At 38.4% G+C, this 16,044-nt stretch overlaps 1 protein-coding gene across 5 annotated transcripts in view; it reads left to right on the forward strand.

The window, feature by feature from the left end:
• Nucleotides 1–16,044, forward strand: part of LOC306857670 (supervillin-like) — a 133,529-nt gene that overhangs the window by 67,751 nt on the left and 49,734 nt on the right. For all 5 annotated transcript variants that reach the window (XR_013783128.1, XR_013783129.1, XM_079397709.1 and 2 more), the window contains 4 exons: nt 1,299–1,411; nt 2,882–3,026; nt 4,267–4,697; nt 5,470–5,605. Coding sequence is in view for 3 of the 5 variants with exons in the window: in XM_079397709.1 (XP_079253835.1) it covers nt 1,299–1,411; nt 2,882–3,026; nt 4,267–4,697; nt 5,470–5,605 (825 nt within the window). In the remaining 2 variants the exon portion in view is untranslated. The remainder of the gene's footprint in view (nt 1–1,298; nt 1,412–2,881; nt 3,027–4,266; nt 4,698–5,469; nt 5,606–16,044) is intronic.

A 16,044-nucleotide genomic window follows, 5' to 3' on the forward strand; every position in this document is an offset into this window, starting at 1 on the left:
AGCAGAGCAAGTACAGAGGCTTGCTAATGCCAATACATCCACAGACATTCTGCTGTGAACATGTAAGAAATGCTGCTGTTGCACATATACTGTACCATACGTGAAATTACCTCCCAAAAAAGCAGGAGACACAAGAAACAGACAATACAAACAGCATGCTGCTGATTTTAAGAAAACAAGCTCTTATGTCAGCAGATATGCATTTATCTGCACACATGAATGTAAACATAACAGGACAGGACAAAACACACCCCAAACAAGCAGACCAAATATGTTCTGCTGCTGCACCAAAGAGCTATTATAATCATGTGTTTAACTATCTCTGTGTGCCTATCTCTGTGTGCTTTTTATGTCTCCCAGGCAGTAAAGGGTATGAGAGATGTTTTAACATAAAAAGAATAAACCTCAGGTCTTTTAACCCTGGAAGTCATTCTCAGTACGCTGGTACAAAAATAACTTTATTTATAATGAGGGGTAATGTAAAATTTAGTTTCAGGGGTTTCAGTCAAATAGGGGAAATTACGAAAGGAGGGGGGGAAAAAACAGGGTGCAGGACTTGAGCGGAACTAAATCAAAGAAATTAATAAAACAAAGCCCCCTACTAAATCCCATTTTACAACTAAATTCACATTCCCTAAAAACTACCTACAAAAAATAAATAAATAACAAATAAAAATATAGCATTCGACGCACCCTACGTAAACTATTGTAACTGATTAAACAAAACAGCATCTGCTCCTTACCTTGTCATGTGACATGCTTCCCTAGTCACTGTTTCCCCTATTGATATGTATAGCTTAGGTGCCCTATTAGTGTAACGAGGGGAGCGTGACAACGGAGTGGGGATCCACTTGCAGGCTTTATTCAAAGAAAGTGGTCTATACTGGCAGGGTCCAGTAACAGCAAACAGAAATATCCAAGGCTGAAGCAAAAGAGTAATCCACAAACAGGCATAGGTCAGGGCAGGCAGTAAACAATCAAAGCAAGCAGTGTTTCCAACTGCTTTCAATTGAAATTAGCTAAAACTGGTAGCTAAATATCACTAGATGACATGACATCATAATGGCAAATTCACTGATCTAACCCCCCCCCCCCCCCCCCCCCCCCCCTGGTTCTGCCCAGGCTTCATTTAAAATATATATATAAATACTTGACAAAACTGCCTACCTCTGACTGAATAATTGTGAGATTTTGAATGAGCCTTCCCTGGAGGATTAGTTTGATGTGGAAAGTACCCATGGTTCCTCACTTTGAGCTTTAACATCTCTGTATTCATGTTTTTCCCCTTTGGCCACAAGGAGTTGGAGAAGACCGACAGCTCAGCAAATGCAAAAAACAAAGCAGAAGACCCTAGTTGCAATGCAAAGCCACAAAGAGAGCATATAAGTGGGAAAAGGACAGTTTCCACCAGGTAACAGTCAGCTAGTTTGTTTAGAGTTGAAGGGTTAGTTAAGCCAAAAATTTTAATCTGTTTTTTGTCCATACAATAAAAGTCAGTGAGGTCCAGTGTTGTTTTTGAACCTCTTTGACTTTTAGTGTATGGACTTCCACAGAACAAAAGAAAATGCAGATAGGTTTGGAATGACATCTCTGTCATTTGCATGTAGTGCCTTCTGAGGTGATTAACACAACTTTATTTTTTGGACTTTATAATCCTCTGTGTTGGTTTAGTTTTGATATGTTTCCTGGATTTCCAGGATGGCTGTGAGTCATAGCAGATGAAGGCAAAATGCCTGTTTGATAGATAAGCATGTATGTGTGGGTGGCACGCTTGCGTCTTTCTAGAACGTTGTGAGGCTGAAATATTAAAGATCGGAGGTCTGCTTCTTATTACACTAAAGAACCAACCTCTGCTACCTATCACTGGATATCTGCGTCATGACTAAGCACTTCATATCATTACCTCCTTGATCCCCATCTGGACTGTGTGTTCTAAAGTTTGGTTTAAGGATTTGACAGTGTGTTACTTTACAAAAGACAGATATCTGCTATAAATTTGGCTTGTTGTAACTTAAGACTCAAGGCTTCTGGATTCCATCTCATCTGGCTCCATTCTCGCAGCAGGGGTCTGGTATATAGTGTGAGTGTGTGGTGTCTGATGTGGTGTAGATCTACAATATCCAGGTCCTATGCTCTTTATTTGGCTGCATAGGCTTTGTGTGTGTGTGTGTGTGTGTGTGTGTGTGTGTGTGTGGTAGATATTTCTGGTTCACTGGCACATAATTTGCTGCAAACTGCAGTTTTCAGATGTTAACTGTTCGCTTTTATCTTCTGGGTGTAGCCTGACAGTCCTGGGTCCTGGGACAGTCCTTAGGACTCACACAGATTACTTTAAAGTGAGGGTGTAAAACCAGGGTCTCAAACTCTACACTAGCCAGGCACTTTTTACAAACATGAATTTTCGCTATAAACATTTATTGCCACGGTTATTGATGCATGATCAGACAGTTATTTAAATATATAAGGGCTAAAATTGCATGTTGTCAATATGATTTGTGTATTTTTTTTAGCTAGAGTGAGGTAATATTGTAGATTATATGTTCTGTTTGTGTATGTGTGTGAGTCGAGAGTTGAATCTGTTGAATTTGGACCGAATGCTCTTTTTTTGCTTTCAGTCTTTGGCGGCGTTCATTGCTATGACTCACCTTAATATGTGTAAATATTCACAATTAATTAAATATTCACAACTTTATGAAAAGCAGGCCGATTCCTCATACAGCATTACAAATCAGAGTGGCTGTTTTCACTTGTTTATTTGACACTGTTAATAACACATACTCAGCATTTTAAATGAAAAAATTAAAAAAATGAAATCATACATCGAAACATAAATTTCACTGTAAAATGTGATTCCTATCAAAAACACATGTCCACTATGCAGCTATTCCTCATCAGATGAAGATGAGATAAGTTCTGAAGAAAGAAAGAGTTTCAGAGAGGATGAAAAGAGATCCTGCTTTCTGTCCGTCACTGCAGGAGAGAAGGATGTGAGAAACAAGGATGATGAGAATGTGATAGAAAAAACGGTAAGCAGTCATGCTGCACAGCCTAAATGAAGATGGGTTAGATTAGTTTACTCTTACTGTTTTTCTTTTTTCTGACAGCTATGTGCTTTTATGATAGCTCCTCATTAATCAGCATCTTTTTGTAATGTCTTCATGTGATCTGCAGTGGCTCCAGACATCCTCTCACACCCCTCATGAGTCTTCACTGTCCTGCCCCTCTCTCTCTCTCTGCGTCACTTTCTCTCAGTGTTCCTTCCTCACTGAGGGGTGTGTGTGGTTGTGCTGCTGTTAGACAGACAACCAACCATGTTTTTTATTCCTTCACTCACACTGTGACCAGTCTTTTTATCAATCTTTTTATCTTCCTTTCTTTCTCCTACTGGTAGACAGAAACTTTGGGCACATATATGTTATAAGTAGCTGAAATAAGCACAAATATCAGGGCATGTCAAAACATCTCAAGGGCCCCAAAATCACCTCAGACCCCAGAGGGTTAAGGGGCTCGTTCACCCAAAAATGAAAATTAGTCCATGTTTTACTCGCCCTCAAGGCATCCTAGGTGTATATCACTTTCTTCTTTCAGATTAATTCAATCAAAATTATATTCAAAATTGTCCTGGCTCTTTCAAGCTCTATAATGACATGGGCAGGTGGTAGTGTTCAACCGTGCAAATGTAGTCAAACAAAGCACACGCATTCATATTAAAACGTGAATCACACGGCACCAGGGGGTGAATAAAGGACTCCTGTAGCGAATCGATGCATTTTTTATTAAAAAAATAAATAAAATCCATGTGGAAATTAGTTAGAAAATCTGTTTATTTTGAAGCAGTAATGCTGTTTAATTTGAAAAATGTCTGTTTTAATGCTCATTGTCACAAGTCATGAGTCTTTAAATTGAATGAGTCGCTAGGAAACAAAGCATCTAAGAAATTTGCAGACAATTTGCACTTGAAGGGTTAGTTCACCCAAAAATGAAAATTCTGTAGCTACGTTTCTGGACCTTGATCGTGTAAGGACCCTTGCTGTCTATGGAGGGTCTGAGAGCTCTCAGATTTCATAAAAAAATATCTTAATTTGTGTTCCGAAGATGAACAGAGGTCTTACGGGTTTGAAACAACATGAAGGGTGAGTGATGATTTTGGGTGAACGATTCCTTTAAGGGGTTCATATAAGATGGTGTGAAACTGTATCCATTCAAGATCTCAAACTACTTCTCCAACTCATTCTCAATGTATTTTTTGGCATTGTGTAATTCTAGGTTACACAGAATGAGCAGAAAGTGAGAAAGAGGCAGTGTTCTGTGGGTACAGAGGAGCCCAAAGCCACCACGCCAGTTCTGCAGAGACAGGACTCAGGGCAGCGCGGCATCAAAGGCATCCTGAAGAAGAGCCACTCAACTAGTTTGGACACAGAACCCACTGAGTTGGAGCAGATCACATCTCCTGTCATCAAAACCTGTGAGGATTTTACTGTTGTTGATGGAAAGATGGGCAAGGATGAAGAGGTTAAAGATGATGATGAGGATAGAGAGAAGAGGAGACTTCAGAGAGAGGAAAGCAGCTTGAGTGAGACTCCTCGTACTCCTTCCCCAGATTCTGTGGACAAAATCCCCTCCAACTGCCAATCTGTAGAAGGGGAGGAGCTAGACAGCAGCCTGGATGAGGGCATGAGCTCCTCGCTTAAAGAAAGGTATGGTGGGAGTAGTCTTTATATTGTTCATGATTTTGATTGACAGCTGTGGTAGCTATTTTTGTGTGGGCTCATTCATCCCCTGAGAATCAATATAAGTTGCTTTTTACGTCAATTAATCATTTGACTGTGTGACTACAAGAATAAAAACACATTTTATAAATGGCAGGAATGATTTATACACTGTTGTTTTGTTTGCAAATGTATTTAAAATAATTGAACGAAAAAATATTTTTTTTCTTAATTTTCATGATTTTCGTGTTTGTTTGAATTGTTTAAAATGCTATGCTTAGAAAAGTGTGAATGTTGGTCTGAAGATATTTTAAGTAGAAAGTATGAATATCAGTAAATATGTGTGTGTGTGTGTATGTATATATGTGTATATATATATATATATATGCATGTGTATATATATATATATATATATATATATATATATATATATATATATATATATATATATATATATATATATATATATATATATATATATATATATACATCAGTTAAACAGATGATCAGTCTATCTGTACTGGGTTTGAACCCACATTTCCTGCATTTGCAACAACTTCTAAACCACACCTCTGACACTGCTTCTGCTTTTAACCTTCATTTTCTTAAAATTACCCAGCTTTGAACGAACCCATAGAAGTCCATTAATTGAATGTTTGTTATATAGTTGACACAGTCTAAACACAGAAGCTGCTTAGTTGGAAAGTTCACTCTCTATGTCTGTAATGTGTCTATAATACTTAGCATCTTTTTTTGGCAGGCTGGAAGAGTTGAAGAGTGATGAAGATGAATGGCGGGGCAAGCTGATGAAGAATAAACTCACCAATGTGGTCCAGACACCCCTGGCTGACCGTTACGTTCAGCTGCAGGAAAGTGAGAATGCCTGGAGGAAGAAGGTACCCACACACTCTCTGAAACAGCTTCCACTTCCTCTGTCAGTAGTTGAGAAAAATGGGCTGAATATTGAAACTTTTCACAATACTCAACACTTTTGCTGTTGTGTGCAGTTTGGGGTTCATGCATTGTCTGTGTTGGTTGGCTGTAGGGTAGAGACAGCATAAAACAGTATATTGAAGAAGAAGCTCTCTCAATGTGAGGATCTGCTAGCGCGATGGTAAATCCACTGGGAAGGGTGGGGGAGGAAGAGTTAGTTTCCAGTGCTGAATCAGCAAGTTCCTCTGCTGAGCTGTCCTGCTGAGAAGGGGGTGTGAGCACAGAAGAAGGATTTCCACTCAGCTTTACCAATTCCCAAACTCTAACCAGCATATCCAGTTACATGCATTCACAGATCAAACATTTATTCCCACACAAATATACGTATTAGTGTGTTTTAAAGATTTTAAAGGTGTGGTTGATTACTTTCTTCTGAAGAACTCAAAAAAGATCATTAGTAAATATCTGGTGTGGTCAATTCAATAAAATGGTAGTATATCATGACTTTAACACATCAGCAAAAATGCACACTTTCAGTGGCTTACAATGGCTGCTGAATGCTCATGTTGGTTAAGTCCACAAGACCGTCCCATTTGTCATTTTAGGTGTAATTTTAGGTGTCCCATTTCCACCATCTATGAAGCACTAGATATTTGTAGCCTCTGTGCTCCATTGATGCACACTTCTGCTGAGTGGGCTTGGGGTGCCATTTGTGAATGTTCACAAGAATGTTTGCCAGAAATGTTCACCTGATGCTTCTATTTTTATTTAATTTTTTTGGCATGCCAATGTAAAAGTTGAATTTCTGCCATTTACTGGACTGGAGTATGAAACACTAGATATAGTATTCTAGTGAATGCAGGTCTAGATGTGAACTTCAACTTATATTTTATTTCATCCGTTTCCTTGCACAGTATTATCACATGGATTCAAAAGAGTTGGAATGTAGTGCATGAGTCTGACTATTTTTTATGGTGTTTTTTGGTATGTGAATGCTTTTTTTAACTGTTGTTGTATTAAAAGAGCTATGTAAAGATTCTTCTTAGGCAAAAAATTATTTTTGCATTTCACTGAAAATATCACTTATAGCAGGGGTGCCCAATCCTGCTCCTTGCAATCGACTGTCCTGCAAAGTTCAGCTCCAACTCTAATCAAACACACTTGAAGCAACTAAATAAGGTCGTCAGGGTCGCTTGAAAATTAAAGGCAGGTGTGTTTGATTAGAGTTGGAGCTGAACTTTGCAGGACAGTCGATCGCCAGGCACCCCGACTTATAGGTTTGGAACAACATGATAGTTAGTAATTAAAGGTGCAGTAGGAGATCTTGGAAAATGCTAACTTTAGCCTGATAGCACTGAAAGTGAACGTCCCACCCTCCCTGCAAATCGCCGTCCAAAGCCATGCCCCCTGAATGTATGAATGCGAACAGATCAGACGACCAGAGACAACACTACAATACATTATACAGGTACATCTCAAAAAATTATAATATCATGAAAAAGGTCAATATTTTGTGTCACTCATTTCAGAAAGTGAAACCCATATATTATATAGATTTATAGACCCTTTTTCTGTTAGTAAACATTGTGACGTTTTTCTGTGGGCGGAGCTTAGCTGGAGGCAGAAAGATTCCACTGACCGCTTCACTAACGCTAGATATGAAGTTTGTTAGCTTGTTTTTTAACAATAACTGGAGAAAATCAGATGTAAGGTCACGCACTGTCCAGGACCGCGATTGTTATTTGAAAAGGTTAACTTTAATGGACGAAACCAGATCGGCCGACCCGCACACGCTTTTCCTCGAAGCATGGACGATCTGACCGGATTCCCTCCGGTTGACTGACTCACATCTAACCTGTGTAGTTAAGACAGACTCACAGTGTCTATCTAGTCATGAAGATGTATTTTCAATTTCAGCAGGCAACTATTTTTACAGAAACATTATTATTCCAACTTCCAAGCCACAATTACTCATAACAATACAATTACAAATGATTAAGCTTATAAGTTTGTTGTTTTACACACATGCACACAGACATTATTTCCTACACAACATAATCGTGAGATGCATAAGAAATCTATAGACGCACTCATAACAACAAAAGACAATACTTTATTGAACCTTTTCTGACAAGAAGTGTGCGTTGCAAACGCGAGCATTTTGACGGTCGTTTCTGTCCAGTCCTCTGGTTTTATCGCGTTTTAATCACAGTCGTCCGTTTTTGTCTGGCAGTGGCAGCAGGTAAGCGATAAAATTTCAAATCAGAGCCTTTACTATGTCGATTCTGGCACCCAACATCACAACAAGACTATATTTAAAGCTCCTTATGTTGCTAAATCTGCGCTGGTTTGAATGGGCCGCCTCCAGTTCTCCCCCTGTTTTGCCTCCAGCTTGTGCTGTGACGTAATCGTGACGTCGACTCAAAAAGGGTCTATACTACGGGCCGTTGAATGCTTGAATCTGATTGGCTGACGAACGTTCTGAGGTGTGCAATTATTTTCAGGGAAACGCACGGCGAACGTAGTTCCAGGCAGCTTTCTTGACCGCATTACAGTTCCATATCACTTTGCATCGTTGTCAGCGCTGCCCTGACGATTTTATCAGTTAGCCTAGTGTAGCAACTTAAAGGCTACACATGACATTTCTCACTAGCGAGGTAATAACAGCGCTGCATCTTAAAGCAGACTTACAGTTTAGAGACTGTGCTTCAGAACACTGTTGAGGGACACACAGAGGTAGCCTAATTCATACAAGCTCTCTCTCTCTCTCTCTCTCTCTCTCTCTCTCTCTCTCTCTCTCTGTTTCTCTTTCTCTGTGTCTGTGTCTCTGTCTCTCTCGCTCTCTTTCTAATAACTTCATTATTAACTGCATTAGTCTGCTATCAACGGCTCAAGCCTCCATTGCCAGCTTTAAAATGACGTTTTGGAACTAGCAAAAGAGTCGTTGGATGAGATGCGGAAGAAATAATCCTACTCACAATAGCGATTTAAGTAGAAAAACCGGACGAATCCCTTGAAATATATAATCTGATCGATGTCTTGAGGTGTGGCAACCGTAGTATAAGCGGAATAATTGACTCCGGACCATTGAATTATTAGAAAAATAATGCACACCCGAGGTGTAACGGCCACTCCGCTTCGCGTCGTGGCCGCATCACCACGGGTGTGCATTATTTTTCTAATAATTCAACGGCCCGTCGTCAATTATTCCTTACTCGTTACACATAGAGTGAAATATTTCAAGCCTTTATTTCTTGAAATTTTGATGATTATGGCTTACAGATAATGAAAACCCAAAATTCAGTGTCTCAGAAAATTTGAATATTACAAATTCAATATTATTAAAAAAAGGAAATTTTAAACAGAAATGTCAGGCTTCTGAAAAGTATGTTCATTTCTATGCACTCAATACTTGGTTGGGCCTCCTTTTGCATGAATTACTGCATCAATGCGGCGTGGCATGGAGGCAATCAGCCTGTGGCACTGCTCAGGTGTAATGGAAGCCCAGGTTGCTTTAATAGCAGCCTTCAGGTCATCTGCATTGTTGGGTCTGGTGTCTCTCATCTTCCTCTTGGCAATACTCCATAGAATCTCTTTGGGGTCAAGTCAGGCGAGTTTGCTGGCCAATCAAGCACAGTAACACCATGGTCATTGAACCAGCTTTTGGTAACTTTGGCAGTGTGGGCAGGTGACAAGTCCTGCTGGAAAATGAAATCAGCATCTTGCTTGCCAGCAGAAGGAAGCATGAAGTGCTCTAAAATTTCCTGGTAGATGGCTGCGTTGACTGTGGACTTCAGAAAACACAGTGGACCAACACCAGCAGATGACATGGCAGGCCAAATCATCACTGACTGTGGAAACTTCACACTGGACTTCAAGCAACATGGATTCTGTGCCTCTCCAGTCTTCCTCCAGACTCTGGGACCTTGATTTCCAAATGAAATGCAAAATTTACTTTCATCTGAAAAGAGGGCTTTGGACCACTGAGCAACAGTCCAGTTCTTTTTCTCCACAGCCCAGGTAAGACTCCAGCTTCAGTTCACTCCTTGTGAAGCTCTCCCAAGTGTTTGAATCAGCTTTGCTTGACAGTATTCTCAAGCTTGCGGTCATCCCTGTTGCTTGTGCACCTTTTCCTAACCAAATTCTTCCTTCCAGTCAACTTTGGATTTAATATGCTTTGATATAGCACTCTGTAAACAGCCACATCTTTCAGTAATGACCCTCTGTGACTTACCCTCTTTGTGGAGGGCGTCAGTGTTCGTCTTCTGGTTAATTGCCAAGTCAGCAGTCTTCCCCATTATTGTGGTTTCAAAGAACAAGAGATACCCGGAATTTATACTGTAGGGATGGTCATTAATTGGGCTGGATGAAACTCAAATGTAAATATTCTAATATTTTGAGATACTGATTTTTGACTTTCATGAGCTGTAAGCTCTAATCATCAAAATTAAAACAAAAAAACTTTTGAAATGTTTTACTTTACATGTAATGAATCTAAAATATATGAAAGTATCACTTTTTGAAATAAGTTACAAGAAAAAATGAACTTTTTCACGATATTCAAATTTTTTGTGATGTACCTCTATGAGAAAACTTTATAGTACAGTTAGTAAAAGTATGCAAATACATATGTTGACAGGCAGGTAGGAAAGATAATAAATACGCTCGGAACAAGCGTTTTGATTGGACGAACATTTATTCTGTCCTACGCCTTCCACATAATAAAGAAATATATATATAAATACACTTAGACCACTTAACTTAATGATTGCTATCGGGATGTGAAGAGACTTTCAACCAGCATAACAAAAAATGTTTCTGAAGACAATCACCCATTGCACCTTTAATGAAAGAATGATAATTCTTTTTATTTTATTTATTTATTTTTATTTTATTTCTTTACACAAAATTTTGTGCAGTGCACTGTAAAAAAATGCAACTGCACAATTTCCAGTTTACGAAAACTTATGAGTCTCACATACTAAAAACTGCTATTTTCTTTAAACTACATAAAATACCTTGTCAGACCAACAAAAATACCCCAAATGTTGTCCCAACTAGTCAAACACAGTTGTCTGAACAAAGAATTTCATATTGTTGAAATGTTAAGGCTTTGTTAGTTCCCAGCATGCATTGCAGCATGAATAAATTACACAGTTACTGTTATAGGATTATTGTTTTGCTGTTTGTTGACTTAATTTAAACTTTTTTGCTGTTGTTTTATCATTATTGTTAGTTACTTGTTGTACTGTGATGAAAAGAGCTCATCATTTTAATAACATTTGTTGATTACCACCATTCTTGAGGTTTGTGTGTCGACTTTTTAAACATTCTTTTTTTTCTTCCAGGAAACAGAAAAAAATGTAATACTTAAATGACAGTAATTGTTATTTCAGTTGCTGTGACAAGAAGTTTTCCATTAGCAAAATAAAATAATCAGCATTGCATGAACAAACTAATTTACATTGGCTCAACAAAGTATCTTTACTGAGAAGAACTAAAATACTATTGTTGAGAGAACTCAAAAGTCTTTGAGCATCTGCATCAAGTTGCCTTATTTTTTTTATGTTTTCTCAACCATTTATTTTTTACAGTGTGGGCCTTTAACCCCTAGCAACATCACTGTTCCTATGTGAAAACAACTTAACAAGAAGAACTTCTTAAATTCAGTCTTTCCAGTTTTACACTGCTTCCATTAATCTGGGTGGGGGAAATGCCAAATTTGTGCCAGATTTCAGTGAATAATCTTCTTTTGTCTGGGCCTCAAGCTGACTCAGAGCAACTCACCATCTGTCCGGCTAAAGAGCTGATCAGTAAGTTTTGTCAGAGAGGTTAGGTCTAACCTGACTCATTCACATGCTCAGCTTTAGAAAATAGATGAAAATCACTATTATTGTCTGTTTGATTGCTAATATTTGTTGACCATGCATTGTGCTGGTTCATATTTCATGTAGCATTCATTTCTCTCTCTCTTTCGTCACGCATTATCACATCATTTCAACACAAATCAATATTTTATCTCCAGTTGTACTTGTTTGGCAAGTAGATGGGCAATGAGCCATCAATGTGTGATTCTTATACAAATGAATCCCTTAAGGAGTCTTCAAGTCATGGTTTTAGAGATGATGTTCCGTACATTATCCCTTATGAAGTTTATATTGAGCAATGTGGTGGCTCTATAAATGTGACAGTCATAGCTAAATGAAAAGCCTGTAAAAAATAGCCTTCCTAATGTGATGTGACCAGAGAATATAGATGTGAGATACAGTAACAAACAGATTTGGAAAGACTTGAGAAGACGCTATGAGACTGTTATTAAATCATGTAATGTGACAAGAAGCAGGCCTGAATGCAGAAAGGAACATCTGTGATTGTGAAAGGGCAGATAATGAGATCTGTGCCAAAGAAAAAAATAAAAAAGGAGCAGATGTTGTCATTCATTTTGGCCCTGAAAAAAAAAAAAAATGAAAAGAATGCAGTTCTAGTGTCAAGGGCGCACATTGCAGATACATGCAACCGCTTACAGCTGCTTCCTTTTAGCCAGGTCAAGCTAAGCCATTGACCATAATGCCATATAACTTATGACAGGGTTGCACCAAGCAGACATCCTCATTTGGTTCAGCTTCAATTTTTCTATTTTTCTGCCGTACAGATTTTACCAATAATTGCTTTTACGTGAAACAAGAGCTCAGTGTCAAAATCTTCAGTCTCCCACTGAGCTTTACTGGGCATGATCTATAAAAGTAATAATTTGCTCGCATTGTTAGATGTTTCATTATAGATTCCTCAGCAGATGAGGATTAATGTGTTGCCCCTTTACAGATAAATCGAATACAGAGAAAATCTCCCAGAAACCCAGGGATTTGATGCACAGTTTCTAATCCTCTCAAGAATGAGTCAGTTTCTCTCTTTGTCTTTTCATCTTTCTTTTATGTGCTTTGTCTCACACTTTTTGAGTGCTCACTAGAAACTGTTTGAAAAATGTGAGCTCAGTTAAAACGGAGACAAATGAAAAATTTTATGGGAATCCCATTTTATGGGAAACCTGCTTAGGAACTGTAACAAAGACCTCAGCCCAGCCTCTCTCTTTCAATCTCTCTTTCTCTGTTCAGCCCCCTGCTAGCTTTTTACCTCTTCATTCATGAGTCTGACATCCAGTCACACCATCTAATTACTCCTCTGGAGCTCTGGACTGTCATTGACTCACAAGATGAACAGTTTGTCTGTTGAGCTCTTGGCTTTAGGTGATTTTTATGTTAGGTAGTTTGAGATGTCTTTGATGCTGGAGCCATTATAGTTGTCTTTTCTGATTTCTTCTCCTCTACTTTGATTTACCTTCTAACCAGATGAATCTCACGAAAACTGTCAAGAAATGCCCATTAAATTTGTCCAATCAAAAAAATTTAGTTACTTTTTAACTCTTTATTTATTTTCTATCTGTTAGCATTTAGGTCAGTAATATGCTTGTATACATTAAATGATGAAAAAAATATGAGATATTATATTATGTAATATTTTTGTATACAATATTATTTTTCTATTTGAACAGATTTTTTTTTGTTGTTGTGAGATTCACCCAAGTATATTCAGAAATACCTTTTGACCTCTGTCTTTACCCTCTTTGTCATTCCTTTTTCACCTCAGGCACCTGCTCTATCTCCTCTGCTTTCACTATCTGCCTCAGCATAGTTTGTAGTGCTCCACTCCCAGGTGAGTAATGCTATACATTAAGTTCTGTGCTACTGTTTTTTTTTTGGTATTTTTTGATGCATTAGGGATATTGTGTTGCATCTTTGTCTCAATTATATATATGCCTGTAAATAAAACAAACAAACTGGCACTCGCAGATTGTTTCTTGTATTTGTATTTAAGATGCACCCTGAAAACAAGTGTTCACTGTTTATATTAGGGATGCACGATATTGTTTTTTTTGCCGATATCCGATATGCCAATAATTTTCACCTCAACTTGGCTGATAGCTGATGCTGATATATTTCCTTTTGTTTGGAAACAACACCAAGTGCAGCCAAGTGCACCAAGTTTATGATATCCTGTGCAGAGATCATAAACAAATTATTTTTAGATTTAATTAGTTTTGTGTGTGTCTGTGTGTGTGTGTGTGTGTACTTAATTAAATAAACAATGAAGTTATTTTACAATGAGAGTAAATTGAAAGCTTTGAAAATAACTATAATAAAAAAAATATTTTTTTCTCAGACAGATATAGTGGTAACCTTAACATTTTATGTGTCGACTTAACATATGGAAATAGTCTAAAAAATTGTAAAAATTCTGAACATCTTTTAGATCTCTTTAGGTTTTTTATAATCCATTTGACATTAATGAATAAATCTGTATATATAAGTGTCATGTGATTTTTATTCATGCAAACTATAGCTTCTGATCTTTAAATCAAAATATACTTGCGATTTTATTACATAAATCACTGCTTTATTTAATCAGAAACACAATCTTAGGCCCAGTTTGACAGACAGGCTTTAGGTCAGGGGTGTCAAACTCAATTGCTGGAGGGCCACAGCCGTGCAGAGTTTAGATTCAACCCTAATTAAACACCTGATCCAGCTAATCAAGTCCTTCAGACTCAATTGAAAACTACATGGTTTGTGTGTTGGAGCAGGTTTGGAACTAAACTCTGCAAAGCTGCGGCCCTCCAGGAATTGGGTTTGACACTCCTGGTTTAGGTTAAGTCAGGATTAGGCCATAGTTCAGGTAGAGATTTAAGTAGCTTTTTATAAACATGCCTTAGATAAAAACACTACTGGTGTGCGTCTTGAGACAAAACAATGAAACTGACATATTTTAAGATGCAAGTCAGTGCAAGTTTCTTTTAGTTAAAACAGCCCAGACATGCATTTTAGTCTGGGACTGGGCTTAAGCATTGTCTATGGGGTCAATGTTATTTGTGTATTTTACTTTCATTTTATTACAAGTAGGCCAGCAGAGCCCCCTGCATAAATAAAACGCCTTACTGAACAGGCATTAGGACCCAGAGTGGCTGCCTCTGCTGCTACTACTGCATGCGCTTGTGACTGTTTTATGGGTCATTCTCTTGTCATGTCTTTTGCACACTCAAGTTTGTCATTTAGGTGCAAACGTGCGCAAACAATAATGCAGTCGCAACGCTGTCTCTGCCACAGCGAGATGATTACACCTTAGTCTCGCATAGCTTCAGACTGACAGCAGAATGCAAAGTCTCTTTCAAAGATGTTGTATTTTTTATAGAGGTCTGGTGTAAGGTAATATGCAATTTAAAGGGAAACAGTTTAATTTAGCTCAAAAGGAATCATTTATGATTTTATAGGGAATTTGAACAGACTCACTGTTTCACGGCTGATCACGGATTCGGCAGCGATTCACTGAACGAGCTGAATAACATCAACTCTGCACTGGATATTAAAATCCAAAGTATAGTGAAAACACTATTAAATAGCACAGTAACAAGATTGGCAGTTTAAGACATTAACTTGTAAGCACAAAACACAAGATACTTATCTTTTCAATATAAATAAGGCTTTATTTGATAAGTCTAAGACATGTAAACTAATCTAACACATGAACACAAGCATTCACACATTCACACGTTGCAGAAAGCGGAAAGGATGAGTTCAAGATAATGAAAATCAGTCGAGAAAGCCAGAATTTTTAAAAAAACTCATCCCGCCCCTCCACACGCACACCCCTCCCCTCTGTGCTACCTGATCCCTCCCACCGGGAAACGACCTGAACAACGTCACTCAGTCAAGCAGGAGTAAACATGGAACAGAGATGTACCATGTGCGATGTCGCTTAACATTCCAATGCCGACCGGTAGCATGATCATGTTGTCAGACTGATAAAAAGCTATTTATGTAATACACCACACCATAAAAGTATAAATAAATGCTTACCTGCTCAACAAAAAGTCAGCCATGTCAGCGTCGGTTTTAAGTCCAAGGTTTCTCTGAAGCTTCCTCCAACGGGCAATGGTGGACCCTATATTGATCCGGCGTTCTTTACATTTTTTTTTTAATCTCTGCTCTTTCCTCAATTGACTTTCTCTTTTTTTCCAACCTTGACTGTTGGGGCGAGGAGGGGCCGCTTGCTGCTGTCTGTTTGTTGGTTTTTCTCCATTGCTGAGTTGATGCTGCCTACTTTCGCGCGAAATTTCATGTCGCAGGAGGGGGCGGGGTGGGGTGCGGTGGGTGGAGACGCGAGTGGAGCAGGGGATTGGATGAGAGCAGTTAACCAATGTAAGCTGTCCGGCCGGACAGCTTACATTGGTCAATTTCTCTGCGGGTGTACACCCAATAGAGTGAATGGATTTTTTTCATTCTTTTTTCTCTTCATATTATTAGGATTGTACTGTAGAACCATAACCAGCATCTAAACGAGGTTATTAATA

The sequence above is a fragment of the Barbus barbus genome, assembly GCF_936440315.1.
Source record: "Barbus barbus genome assembly, chromosome: 38".
NCBI classification, from domain to species: domain Eukaryota; kingdom Metazoa; phylum Chordata; class Actinopteri; order Cypriniformes; family Cyprinidae; genus Barbus; species Barbus barbus.